Raw genomic sequence first — 15360 nt, forward strand, 5'->3', positions numbered from 1 at the left:
AATGAATGGGGGAGGGATAGGGGGAACAGGTTACATTTCCGTATTGACCAATCACTAAGCATAATTTGCCCATAGAAAGGAGGAATGACCTTGGGTGAAATGACTTCTCTTGACCCCAACAATACTTAGAGAGGTGGCTTCAGCTGCCAGCAGTCTGCCACCAACATTCCCAGGAGATGGGGTAGAGATCTCAAGGGAACAATGGGTGGGTACATCACAGCATTTGCTAGGGAAGGTGTCAGGGAAGGTATGCTGAGTGAAAATAGTCTCCTAATTGTAGAAATCCTATTCATGGAATAAACTTAGGTTTGCATATGTATGCAGGTCATGGGTACAGCACAAGCAAGGCAGGAAAGCTAGTGAAAACTCAGCAATAGCTACTGAGACTTCACCACAACTGGTGAGACTGAATATGGCTAGTAGCAAGAGCTGGATAATCAGAAGTGACATAAAAGCATGAAAGACTTAGTGGTAGATTTCACTTACAGATGTTGAAACATTGTTCAAATGTATGAAAAAGGATAAATAGCGAATCTGATTGTCCATTGAAAACTCACTGTAGCTATTGTGGGAAGAAGTATCGGAGAGTAGCAAGGAGAGCTGCACACCGGCCTGTGTGCTAGAAGATGAGAACATGGGTAATGCCACCTCTCTAGGGGCAGTGTTTAATAATTTCACGTTGACTGCCTGTCATTCTACATGATATGTTTATCACGACACTCCTACATTATTATTTTCTTTTTCTGATTCATGTTCTCTTGGGTTCTGTAGAATCTGTTTTCATCTGAGAAAATCATTTAATGTTTCCTTGGAGGTTAACAGGGGAAACTGTGCATTATATGCACCTCTCTAAGTTAATCTGTCCTTTCATAACACTTGCTTTTAATCAGTATGTCAAGAACATAAGAACGGGTTTTCCTTTTTAAAATCAGGTCTGTGACTAGAGCTAAAAGCAATTTCAAAATAAAGTGCCTAAGAATGACATGCAATTATTAACTAAGAAGAGCAGAGATGAGCCTCCTTCTTGGCTATCTAGTAACTTGTAATTATACAACACAGTAATTTATAATTATACAACACAAACATTAGAATCAGACCCAACAGTTTTTATTTATGTATATTTGTACATAAATGTTACATGTGCATGCATGTGTGCATGCATGTGTATGTGTGTATGTAGCATGTACATTAAAAATAGAAAAGACTACTACTTTGAGAGTAGAGGGGTTCAAGTGAGAGTGACTGGAAAGAGACTGGAGGAAGGTAAGGAAGTAGGGAAAAGAATATACTATTTCAATTAAAAACATCTATAACAATAAAATGTTAAAGTCTTAAAAAGAAAACTCTGAATTTATTCCAAAACTTTGAAAAATAAAAATATGGAAAATGTAAACATCTGAGGCAATAACTCTCAAGGTTTTGAATGTCAGTTGAAATTCAACTGAGTCTGAGCTGAGCAGCAGACTATAACCCCGTGTTCCTCATCTTAAAATGTGTCTTACTTTGAAAGCACTATGTAGGTGGACTAATTCTGGAAAATAAATCATCTTAGTATTAATAGTTTGACTAGGACAGAGGTGAAATGACTCAGAAGGAAAAATGAGTGAAGAGCTCATCCTAACAGCTATGAAAAAGTATGAAATGTATGCAGATGCCACCATGCATTACCGTCCCTGGAGAAGCATCAATGTCATGATTAGAAAGGGAAAGCTCAGCAATTAGCTTTTCAATTTCACCTTTTCTTCCATTGTATAAGTTAATTTTCTCATGGTTGTGATAAAATATCCAATAAAAACAACTCACAGAAGGAAGGGCTTATTTTGTCTTAGTATTTAAGAAATACTGCAGGGGATGGAGGGACGACTCAGTCCTTAAGAGCACGGGCTGCTCATGTAGAGGACCTGGATTCAATTTCTAGCACCCACATGGTCCTAAGAACCAAACAGAACTCTAGTTCCTGGGGATTTGATACACTTTTCTGGACTCCCTGGACACCAAACCTGAATGTGGTTCACAGACACACATGCAGACCAGACACCTATACACATTAAAAAATTAAAGTGCTACAGTCGATGATGTAGGGGAAGGCATGGCAACACTCATCAAGATCGCTGGTCATCTAGTATCTACAATCCAGGAGCAGAGAACAGACAGGAAGTGGAGCAAGGCGGTAAGGTCTCAAGGCCCATCCTCTACTCACCCACTTCATCCAGTGAGGCTACCTAAAGGCTGCACAACCCTCTGACACAGCAGCACCAGCCTGTGTTAGCTGGCACTCCAACAGAAGCAATCTAACACACACACACTTATGAGGGATACTTCATATTCAAACTACAAAATAGTCTGTATCTTTAAGAATGAGTAGTATCTTCTACTTTAACCATCTACCAGAGCAGATTTATGATTTAATGCACCATAATTTCCTATTTGAAGAAAACAAGAATCTGATACTTAATTGTATGAGAGTAAATTATGGCAGCTCTACTTTTTGTTCGGTTTTCCCAAGAGAGAAAGCCAGAACCACCCACTTTGTTACAACAATACTATAAGAGAAACCACCAGGCACAGTAAAAATTGCCTCTCTATCCTTGAGAAAAATAATGTACTTTTAGCCTCCTCTCTATTTTAAATCCAGAAGTTTTGCGTTAAAGCAAAGTCCTAATTTTGTAATTCTAACTCTTTTCATCCATCATTTCATGAAAGAAATTCTGTAGTATATACCGTTCCAAAGCTGGGAAGACTTTTTTTAAGCATAGCCCTCTATCATGTGTGAAAGACATGTAGGCAAAAGAATCATAGATATCAAAGGTTTAAGAAATATTTAATAAAGGTATTAAGGGTGGGCTCCAACAGGAAGCTAGCACTCCTTCTAATATGCAAGGTGATGAACACCTTGTACCAGTGCAGAAGCCTTGCAGATGCAGGCTATCTTAAGCTTGCCCTAACTTTATCTTGCAAAGACCACCCCACCTCACATGTACACACACACACACACACACACACACACACACACACACACACGAGACCCTTCACCACAACCGCCTATAAGAATCTGAGTGGCATTTTTGGAAAAGAACCAGGGCAAATTCTTCAGAAGCCTAGAAAAAGACAAGACTAATTACTTGCTAGCTCTATTGTCAAGCTGCCTGATGCTAGCCAAGTTTCATATAGTTTCAAGTTTCAGAAAAAAATCATTTACATAAGAGTACCCCTGATGTTTTACAGTGGTTTTTCTTGTAACAAAACTCTCAAAATATTGACCTCCTTAAAAACATTTCTTCTTACACTTCATTGTATTTTTTAAATGCCTCTTTGTTGGTTTCTGGAGCTGCCATAAGGTATACTCTTGTTTCTACTATGAGACTATTTACTTTGTAGAACTTTATCTCATCCTCTTTTATGTGACATCATCGCTATTTGTTAAGAAAGCGATTATTACATCTCCAAAGTTCTAATCATATATGTAACATATTAAAAATTAGTTGTGCCATTAAAAAGATGTGGATTTTAGTTTCCAAACATTGGGATGACTAAAACAACAAATGAGAATCAGAAATAGTTGATATCTAAGGACTCAGCTAACTACACTGAAGAAATATAGGCTCTGTTAGCATTACAAGTTACATGCTGTCCTATGCTACCCCTTTAATGTGCATTGTTATATTTTCAAGACAGATGGAGAATATTGATATTGAAAAAACCATTGTAATTCCTATTTAATGGTTATGAAATCAAGACACATGCAATTAAAGATCTGTTATAAAAAGGGTATTGTATTGGTAGGTCATGAAAAAACACCAACTAAATTGTTCTGGTCTCAAGGAATGCCAACAAGCACTTACTACTATGTGTTTAAGCTTGGTGACTAAACAGCTTCTAAAAACACAAGGTCTGTGAGACTGAGACTTTTCAATGCCCAATTTTTTGGAACATGGTAGTGACATAGTAGTAAGTGCTTATTGAGTAAATATATATTGTCTCTTTAGCCATTGTTTTACTTTTCCTAATTTATAAGCTACTCATGAAAAATTGAGAAACATTTAAAATTAATAGTATAATTTGTCTATTTCACAACCTATCTTATGTACTTACTGTCTCTTAGATGTATTTTTGAAGTTTATGTCATTAAAATAAATCCTCCTGACAGAGCCTTGTCTCCTCTTATGCAAATCACTCAAATAACTAACACCATTTCTTCTAGTCATATTGGATGTAATTTGAAAATAATAAAAATTTAAGATAACTAAAAAGAAAGAAAAGGAAAAAGAGCTTAAAAAGTCTTTTGTTTAAAAAAGCAGATTATTAGAAGCCTTTGAGTCTTATAGTTTCTGGTCGAGATGTTAGCTATATGAAGCCTCTACACCTTCACAGCCCTCACAACAGAGACATGTATACATCACTTGGCACACTATCCTCTGAGACTGAGCCAACATCGAAGTGTTCATCTATGGCTTGACACTGAAGCCTATGAGATGTCCTTCCAACATTTTCAGCATCTCCACATCTTACGCTTGGATGGAAGCCTTGAATGTTCAGTGAAGAGGATCATCTGCATCATGTCCTGCTTTCCACTATATGCTATCACTTGGTGACAATCCCAAAGACTGCTGAGTGCAGGACTGGACAGAACTTACCTATAGTTCTGCTTTTCATTTCCTATGTGGAATCTGTCGTACTGTGAGTAGGCTCGGTTCCCTTCCCAGTCCATCAGCTCGATCCTCAGCATGTACTGCCTCTGACTGGTTATTGCAAAAATGAACTCATTCCCAAGCCAATATTCACCAGAGGGATTCCCAAAACCCTGAGAAAGGATAAAACACATATTTGTTACTCCGGAGGGAACATTTTCGTGCCTGTGTTTAGTTTCTAAATAACAATAACAAACAAAGATAGTTTTGCTTGCTTTTTATACTTTGTTGAAATTACTAACTCATTTTAGTACTCTTTTGCTGTGTTTTTCTCTATTGAAGTTTACATCTAATTCTTGACATAGTAAAATCTGTTTATTGTGACTTTCTTGGGTTAAATTAATCTAGCTAATTAGTCAGGAAATAATTCTCAATTCAAAGTTTTCTCTTCACAAAGTTTAAAAAATGTTAGTTGACATTTTAAACAAAATTTGAATATTTGCAAATGAATAGTGTCAGGATCCTATACTTTATTTAATAGTTTACACACACACACACACACACACACACACACACACACATATATATTCATTGTTATCATTATTCAAGTATACTTTTTCATTATCCTATGCTTTTATACTATTCTTTTTCAGATGACTCAATTCTTTTAATGAGTTCACAATTAATTTAATAATTGAGCTTAGAAAAACAGTAGGAATTATCACTTAGATTTTTCATTGGCAAAGATTTGGGTTTGGAGGCAGAAGGTTGACAAGCGACAGCTAGGGAGTGCATGAACTGACATAATTGTATCTGAAGCTCACTGGGACCTTTTTTTTTTCCTTTGGAGTCATGAAAGTAAATAATATCAAAATTTCAATTTGGGGGCAGGAGGAGAAAAAGGTACCCTGCCCAAATTGATGCCTAGCTGAAGATATTGACAAAGAAGAAACTAAAAAATTACTGATATAGAATTTGGACCTTAGACAGTTGCTCGGAAAACTCTTCCTTGGTAATACCTGATAATCAATTTAGTTCCTTGTCTATCTATTTGCCTTATTGAAGCAGCTCTGAGCTGCCGGCAATAGAAGCTGTACTGTCTTTGTGAAGTCTCAAAAACTAATGAAAAAGTGGCCTACAGTGAGCAACGGACAATAAAGTTTACAAACACTAAAAGGAAAGAACAGAAGGCAAAAGGAGCAAATGTTACAGCACTTCAGCAAAGAGACACCTAAGCTTGGTCATTGCAATGGGACATTTTGTTGTTTCTCAGCCATACAGCTGAGACTTGGTAAAAACAAAAGAGTCAGCTTCCAGACAGAGTCTTGTGCTTGAGAACATTCCATCCAAATCTTCATCTGGACAAACTCCTTAATCATGATGCTTATACGTACAAATGTTTAAAAGACTAGGTCCAGTGAGCACAGGATATATATTATACATGGTTGTTTTATGAAGAAATGAACCATGGTTAATTGGGGGCATTTATAACAAAGACTTAATCTATATTTGAAAGTGTGAAGAAAGTATTATAATAAATAAAACAGTCCTGACTATCTCAAAAGTGATAAAATACTGAGAATATTTCTTTTTTTTCCAACTTAAAATCAATTTTAATGTTAAACAGAAATTACTTAACTTTTTTCTCATTGGCCAACCTAAAAAATGAAATGATGCTACTTATTTCATTTTCTGGACCTCAGTGACTACTAATAATGCTCTAACATTTTTCCATTACCTCTGCCAAAAGAATCACTTCTCAAAAACTAATAGTGTTGGTATCAGATCCCTCTCTGCCAGGTTTGCTATTGCAATATTAACACATCACAGTCCATTTTGTTTCAGCTTAGTAGTTAGAGCAAATGCCTAGATTGCCCACAGTTTGCTACACATGTACACTCATGTGCGTGTGCCCGCGTGTGCACACACACACACACACACACACACACACACACACACACAGCTTTGTATTTGAAGTTAATAAGTATATAGACATTTAAAGTTATTCTCTAATTTAACTAGGTTTTTTCTTTCTTTCCTTCTTTCATTTTTACTAATTGCACATTATTTGTCTGGCTGATACTGCATATATACTCCCCAGAAGACTATTTGTCTAATTTAGAGGAAACTACAGAACTTATTAACATTAGTACTTCAGTGATTCCCTCTCCTTGTCTCTGTCTCTCTGTCTCTCTCTCTCTCTCTCTCTCTCTCTCTGTGTGTGTGTGTGTGTGTGTGTGTATGTGTGTGTCCATGTGTGTGTGTGTGTGCGCATGTGTATACGTCTGTACACACATGTGCAAGTGCATGTGGAGGCCGGTGCTTGCCATTTGAGGTCTTCCTTTGTTGTATTCCCTGTGTCACTTCTCACCTCACTTTTTGAGACAGGATCCCTTAAAGAATCAGAGCTCATCATCGGATAGATTGGCGGCCTCCTGTCTCAGTCCTCCAGTCTTAGGACTACAAGTGTTTGCCACAACAGAGAGGTTTTTTTGTGGGTTCTGAGGTTTTAATCCAGGTCCTTATTTCTGCTTCTCTATTTCCAAGACACTCGGGCCGTACTTGTTGAAAGCTACACAGTAGCAGAAAATATCTGTAATTTTTAGGATGTGCTAAAGACTTTACAGCATCTCACAGGAGCAAGTGCTACATGCTAAGAAATCCAAAGATTTCCTTCTACAACACATGCACAGAATCAAAAGTTATAGGGAGCTGAAACTCAGAGTTAACACTCTTCAAATGCAGCAATTTTTTGAAAGACAAGGAGGACCACTGGGATTTCCCTTGCAGTTTACAGTTCAGACAAGCCAGAGCTGTCCCTGAAGCCACTCGACAAGTCCCTTTGCCATGAAGCATTGAAACAAAGGAGCAGCAGTCATATTAAATGTGAGCAGAGAGGCTGGGAATGATGAAGTGTTAAGTCTTAGGTCGCATATTTCCATGCAGTTGAAAGTGTTGTGTGGATAAAACTCCCCAGCTTCCCCAGGGGAAAGAGCATTGATCCTGGGTGAGCCTCAGAAATGGACAAACATGAGAGCCATTCCTACAAAAAGAAAGCCTCTGCTTCTGCACTCAGCATGCAACTCTGAAGGAACTCCCAAGAAGTAAAACGTTTCTTGCTAAACAGTTGGCTTTGTAGAGTTATTCTTTCCATTCAGGAGGCAGCAACTGAAGAGAAAACTGAAGTGTAATTTGCTCTTAGAAACCAACTTTTAATTTCATGTACCTCACCTAGAAAACTTTCTAAATGGGCAAACAGTTTTACTACAATGAAGTAATATGGATGTTGGAGAGGCATTGGAGGGAGGAACAACTGTTCCATCATGAAGATGACAGGCCAAAAGGGGGAAATGAAAGTGGGTTCCCACGGTAGTAAACTGTTGGGTAGTTTATCAGACACCACCATGTATCGGATGTGGGGAACAACGGCTTGGCTTGGATTAAGTAACAGGTCCCCTTCTCTCTGCTACAGTTGAAGCTTCCCTTTGACATATGGTTTCAGTAGGGCTTTCTGCTTCACTTAAGAGACTCATTTTCATTATCTGCAAATCAGCAGTTAAGTGTGCAGTGTTATCACAAGGACAATTATCCAAGACGCCTGAGTGTTCACACACAAGCTACACTTAAGAAAAACCTACTGAGAAGATCCGTCAGAGTACACAGTCATTCTTTGCTTCCTGCCTTTCTTCTGTGAGATGGCAAGCAATTTGAGGGGCACAGGAGTCCTCCCACTCTGTATGATCTAATTATCCCAGGGCCTTTCTTGGCTGAAATGTAATGTGGACATATCAACAGCATTCTTCAACAGGCTTTTAGACATGAATGTGTTATGATAACCTGAGTGTTGCTTAGAGGAACAAATGTTATTTTAACCCAAAAACTTAATTAAGAAATGAAAACTTACAGTGAATTGTTTGTACAAATGAAGATGCTGACCACTCCTTCCTTAATCTTTTCTGCTTGCCTGTGAAGGAGAGTTCCCAGAGTGTTCCCAGTGTGAAGTCAACCCTTCACACTGAACCTTCTACAAAGCTAATTAGCTGATTAGGTGATAATGTTGAAGGCCCAGAGTCTAATTACAATTTATCTTGAGCCATCTTTAGCTCCCCAGGTAGCCTTTTCCTTGCCCATTTCTGTGCCATCTAAAGTCCTGTAACTAACAGGTAAAAACATCTTGGAATCCATAAACTGACAAAATTCTAGTTTCCACCAATCAAAGGGCTAATGATGCAAAGGTAGCATCTCTGGCCTACAAGAGACTTCTATTGTAGACATCCTCTAACTCTGATGTTTCCACTAATGCATGTTTTATATGTCTTGATCTATGAACTTCTTTTCTGCTAATATAGAAAACGTCGTGACATTCCTTCCATGATGGAACACTGAGTTTGAGTAACCTGTCTGTGTACCCAAGCCATGGATCCCAAGCCAAATAAACTAACTCTTATCCCTTTGAGGTCAGTGTTATGTTTTTGAATCAATATGTCTTAGTAGGGAAGTATCTGTCTCCTTTTTCCTCTTCTTTGACCTGATTTCTCTCTTTCTCTTTCTATATAGCTTAAATGCCTTAGGATCTAGCAAAGACAATTTTTAAGTTCTTAAACCCACATTAAGAGCTAATCATGAGTAATTCAGATGGCACCTTTTACTTGGAAGTGAAGTGAGTATTAGACAGAGCTGTGTGTTATTTATGATCAGAGATGGCTTACATTCCATATATATATATATATATAATTGAGAGTGTCTGTAGTGGGCCTGAAGATCAATATATTCAAAAAGTTCTATGGGTAAGTTGGTAAGTTTGCTATACAATAAAGGTGGATATTCATATAATTATAACATTAAATAACTATGTACAAATTAGAAAGAATATATTAATCAGATAAAATTATCTGAATGACGGAGGAAGGAAGCCACATATTTATAATGGTCTCCATACTAAGAGGCACTTTTGATTATGGAACTGCTAGAAAGGAATTAAATTTTTCCATAAAATATAGTGGTGCGTAGCTCAAAAGTATTTTAAAGTATTTTGGCATATAATAGCTTATCACGAGTCATTCTATTATTTTAAGTTTTCTGTAGAAACTTGATGCCCCAGGGAAGGGGGGTACCTGGGAGGTACCTCTCATGGGTGAAGGGGATAGTGGGTGGATGAATAACTCTGGGAGGGGGGAACAGGAGGAGGCAGCATTTGAGATGTAAATAAAAAATAATTAATTTTAAAATACTTTAAAAATGATGAGAATTATGCTCTGAGGGTAAGGAGGCAGAGATACACAAACTTTAGTAAAAGGAATAGATTCTTCCGTTATGAATAAAATGGGCTTCCATACATGTTCACGAAAATGAGTATGTTCTGTTCTGTCAATCATATTTGCACAAAGAACTTAGATGCCAAGAACAGATGCTAGTTGATTTCATTTATCTTGCAGTAGTTTAATAAAAGGGAAACACTGGAATTTAAAGAAAAACAATACTGACTTCAAATTGGCCTCGAGAGTCACATTATACTTTTAAAATACAGGGAGAGGAAAGGACCAATATTCATTAATTTTTCCAAAAACCTGAAAAAATGTTCAATTTTAGTTTGCAATTTTTCCAAGTTAATAAAATAATTGTATCTGATACTTTATTTGTTTTGCCTGATAATGCTTGCAGGAAGTGTTGACTTTTTATAGATGAAACAAAATTGAAACCAGACATAGTCCTTGTACTCTAAGGGCTTCATTTTTCTTTCATAGGACTTATTAAAGAAAGCAGATAAGCCTGGTTTTCCAAAGGTTCTTTTTTTCTCCACAATTAAAGCCCATGCTAGAAGTATCTCCTCCCATTGCTGAGACACCTACCCAAGAAAGACAGGAAAGAATTTTGATTTAAAGAGATTTTTCTTATTTTTTCAATACAGACATGGAGAAATGCAATTTAAAAGATGCATTTAATTTCTTTTTGGAAACAACAACTCCTAGAAAGGACCTAGCTGCTCAAAAGGAAATGCTATTTTCAATAGGAAGCTTTGTTTATAGGGATAATTGTCTTTAAAACAAACCAAGTCTGTCCTCAGGGCATTAGTGACTGCCTACCATAAAGCTGACACTTAAAGAAGTTTAGGGACTCTCTGGTTCATTGACTTTATTTGCAGAAAGACTGAAAGACTGTTGGTGAGTATGGTGTCTCTGTGGCCTGAAGGATTGCTATAGTCCATAAATGCTCCATTAGAAGACCCATGACAGACTTCCGTAAATGCCTTTACAAGTCTGTAACTCAGGTTTTGCTGGACTTCCTCCCAAGGAAGACCTAAGAGACAGCAAAGTTCACAAGGCTTCCATGGGCTAAAGACAATGTTGAGAATCAAGTCCTTTACAACTTCTATGTTGTGAGGGGCTGAAACGGGAAAAAGTAATATTTTCTAACTTTTTAGTTGATGACATTGACACCAAATTCTGGAAAACAAATTGGGAAAGAGGCAGGCCACATATACCAGTCAATAGAAAGTAATGTCCGAGGGCCAGGCAGCAAGATGGGTTTGGGGGGAAGTCAACGTCATGGCTACATTCCATGTCACCAGAGTAGAGATGAGGGAAGAGAAAGCAAAAAGAGCTACATGCACACAGTGAGGTTCTTCCCAAGTCTCCTCTCCCTCAGCCACGGAAGCTTGAAGCCCGTGTCCTGCCTGAAGGGAATAGGTGACACTGAAGCTTATCTAAACCTTGCTTGGTGAAAAGACGCTAGTGTGTTCATAGGTGAAAATAAGAAGGAGAGAAAGCTGCGAGAAAGCTGTCGCACTTTTGACCCTGTGCTTTGATGAACATTAACGAATGGATTCTTTTAATTTAGAAAATCTTCATACTCAATTTTGCCAAAATGTTTCAAAAATTCGGAACTAATTTCACTCCCAGACCATACATAATCGACACTGAGGTGATACATTTTTCAAGTTTGAATACAGCATGATAGCTTTTCTTATTTAAAAATGAGGGGGAAAGGATGAATTCCAATGGTTAACGAATAATTCTAGTCTGGTTCCAATAATGAAAACACAATTGTCAAAGAATGAATATGTTTTGGTAAAAAATTTAAAAGAATCAAATTCATGCCTAATAACTCAGCATATCTTAATAGTCTTCATGTACTAAGGAAGCAGATATTCACAGACAATAATTCACCATTTTGAATATTGTATGATGACAATTTAACAGTACATTTATTTTTTATCATTAATTTAAATTATAATGTTTGTCCAATTAATCCAAATCTGTATAATATACCCTTACTCTCACCTTATGCCTATACTTTTAGGGTCAAAAGAGTATAAAGTTGTCTGAAAAAAATACTCTAGGAGGAATTTAATACATTTTTATAGTTATTGATGTTTGAGTCCTTGATAATAGTAATAATTATAATTCACTGAAAGTTTAGTAAGCTTTGCTTATGCTATGGTGAGTCCCTATGTCACCACTCAAGGCAGATGCAGAAGGTAAGCTATGATGTAATACCATAGGAAGACGCTGTGAGTTATGTGATTTCCTCACAACCGATTACCAGTGAATGGCAAAATAAAAACTTGACCTATTGTTAGACTCACTCATTTCAGGAACATGTTTTCAAACTCTGAAAACTCCAACACTCACATTTGTGTAGAATCACATAAAAGGAAAGGGGACTTAGAAACTAACCCATCATTCTAATTCCTCTTAACAATCCTGAAAGACAAGGTTCTATATGTTACTGAAGAGTTTCAGTTGATCAAAGAACAGGGGTTATATATTAATATAAGTCTATTTCATGATGTTAGGGATTACTGGGGATAGTTTCGTTTATAATCTTTTTTTCACTTTTGGAGAGAAAAAGTTAGATAAATCAAATTAAGAACTATAAAGAAATTTTAATGTAAAATAATGAAAAACTTCTACCCTTAAAATGGCTCTAAAAGTTTACATCTGTACTTGGGAAATGCTAACTTTGACATGAGAAATATGATAGTCCCAAGAGACGCCCTGGCTGGTCATGTGCAAAGGTTATATGGAGCCACTCCCATTCAGAGCTCAACAGTTTTCGACAGTATGAGAGAGGTCACAGCTAGTATCCAGCTTGCACCATGGCCTGTGGCCCCGTACAGCTCTGTCCTGATCACATACACAGCCTGAGTCGGAGTTCTAGTTTCTCCCACTAGGAACAAATAAAAGAGTGCATAACAGATCACCAAATAATTATAATAATACATTTTTCTTTCTATTACACATATGGAAATAATTTCCTGAACATGATTTATGGATATTTTGTGTCTAATGAAAATAATGTCTTTAATGTAAGAATTGTTATTTTAAATAACACAAAAGCATCTAAAGGTGCAAGGGTTTATCATATATTGTGCATGAAGATAACCCCATGATAAAACATTAAAAGGTACTGCAAATTCTTCCACCTTACCATTTTATACTCCTTCCAGCCCCGCTGGAAATCCAGGCTTCCATCTTCACGGTGTTGTATTACTGTCCAACCTCCCCCATTCACATCCATATTGCAAAATACCTGTGAAACAACAGGAAAATATGGAAAGTAGAAATTACAGGTATCTCTAAAAAATGTAGATCTTATATGTTTCAAAATATAAATAGGATGGGCTTGCCTGCAAGAAGAGGAAAGCAACTACATTTCACATTTATTGGTTACTTCTCTCACAATTCACATTTTTACTACACCTGATAAAGTTCCATCAGAAACATTTAATTACTTCTAAAAATGTAAATTGTGCAGCTGAAAATTATAATCATAGTTTCAGACCACAATGCAGTTTTAGAGGTTGAGATGTGGATCAGTGGTAGCACGCTTGTCTTGAAAGTGCAAAGCCCTGGCCAGGATCAAGTCCTAGTACTCCCTGAAAAACTTAAAAATCTCAAATTGAAATAAGTACTTGTGCAAGTTTACATTTAAAAACAATTACTAATGTTCCCAACATTAGATATCATTTTTGGCCAATATATATGGTTCAATATTATTTAATGTTTTATTGGAATATTAGTGTAATTAAGAATAAAAGATTCAATTTTTGCATCTTATGCGGGATTCATGCTTGCATACTATATTACAAACTATAATAATTACTCTTGATTATTGAATATTATACAGGGGATGAAATTTGGTGACTGGATTGTTAAAACATAATGTTTAAATTTTAGTCATGAACAGCATGGCTGAGTGTATGCCTCTTGACTGTGGCAAACTTTTCTTTCCTATGTTGAATAGTCAAAGATTCAATGATTATTTCAATTATTCTACATATAAGAACATTTATTTTAAAACTGATTCATTCTCCCCATACAGCTGTAATGGCAATTACAGAAATACATTGCAAAGTGATTACTCTGGAAAGCAGTCACTGTGATTCATGACATGTGCATCTGGCAGTTTGATTCTTCAAGAGCTGAAATATGAGGAATACCATTCATCTACCCATTGAATAATAAAGCGTATTGAAGACTGGGGAGATGTGTGAAAACAAGGCACCAGCAGCAAGCTGGCATTATAGCAGGATCTTTCCCCTGAGGCACTGTGTTAGAGCACAGATGGCCAAAGGGTATAAAAACAATGGCGAGTGCCATCATTCACAGTAGAATTATTTCCTCTACTTCTTGGGAGTGAAGGAACTAAGACATGTATGCCTGTGTGTGCATATGAATTAGGATACCTGGTCTCCTGAGGGCTCTACCTCTAATTTGACATTTATCCTTATGTCTTTATTATCCTAGGAATTGACTCATCTCCAAATTCATACATTTAAATTCCCTTTCTGTTTCCAAGATCACTCTTCTGCTATTCTTCTACTCTTCTGCATCTGCTATGTGTCCTCGCTGTGACTCCTAACAAGTCTCCCCTTAATTCTAATATATTCACCCACTTGTCCTTTCACTCAACATGCATTCTTTGGCATTGAGTCTATATTACAATAGAGTAAATTATGATAAATAGAAGATGGATTATGCACTCAAAACACCTTGACATTTCAACACTGATTGCTCTCATAAGGGTAAGAAGGCAACAGAGTCCATAATTTTCCAACTTCAGTGACCTCAAAGTATAATAGCAGTAGTGATATAAATAGACTTAATACAAGGAACTAAAGAGCAAGAAAAGAAAGGATTGTCATTTAGGACGCTCTGTTGCATGTAGCACCGCCACCCAAAAGAAGGGGTATGAGAGGGGAGTTAGCAATGAGATGATCTACTGGAGGCAGACCAATGGTATTTATAAGCAAGAAAATGTGAGGGCAAGGAAGTCATTAACAATGACATGATTACTTATATCAGATAATTTGAACATTTAATGTGCATTTTCTAATGATCTAGAATAGCTTATGAAAGTAAGCTTATTATATTCACTCTACAAATGCCACACTGAGATTTAAAATATTGCAGTAGCCTACCAATGGTTCTAATTAGCAATTATAGTGAATTCAGCAGTTGAGATAGATTATAACAAGATTTTAGGGTTCAAACCCTTTGTATGCCTAATTCAAATTTATTGGTAGTAATGGAACTAAAGGCAAATATAAATAAATAAAAAAATGTGCTTACAAATAGGAGGGGGGAATTCCATGAACAGGTTTTAGTAATTAACTGCTATATAGACAATATAGGTCAGCAACTTGTAAATGGAAACATATTTGCTTTTATTTGTTATCTATAGTTTCCTACATAGTAACCTATTGTAGATATTAAATTAATATACATTG

The 15360-nt window shown here is 36.6% G+C and overlaps 1 protein-coding gene across 3 annotated transcripts in view; it reads right to left on the reverse strand.

Annotated features, from left to right (window-relative positions):
• Angpt1 (angiopoietin 1) overlaps positions 1–15360 on the reverse strand; it is a 248282-nt gene that overhangs the window by 36652 nt on the left and 196270 nt on the right. For all 3 annotated transcript variants that reach the window (XM_052161178.1, XM_052161177.1, XM_052161179.1), the window contains exons 6-7: positions 13059–13160; positions 4635–4801 (exon numbers count right to left, since the gene is read on the reverse strand). In XM_052161178.1, coding sequence (XP_052017138.1) covers positions 4635–4801; positions 13059–13160 — 269 coding nt within the window. The remainder of the gene's footprint in view (positions 1–4634; positions 4802–13058; positions 13161–15360) is intronic.

This window comes from Apodemus sylvaticus, chromosome 17, assembly GCF_947179515.1.
Source record: "Apodemus sylvaticus chromosome 17, mApoSyl1.1, whole genome shotgun sequence".
Lineage (NCBI taxonomy): Eukaryota > Metazoa > Chordata > Mammalia > Rodentia > Muridae > Apodemus > Apodemus sylvaticus.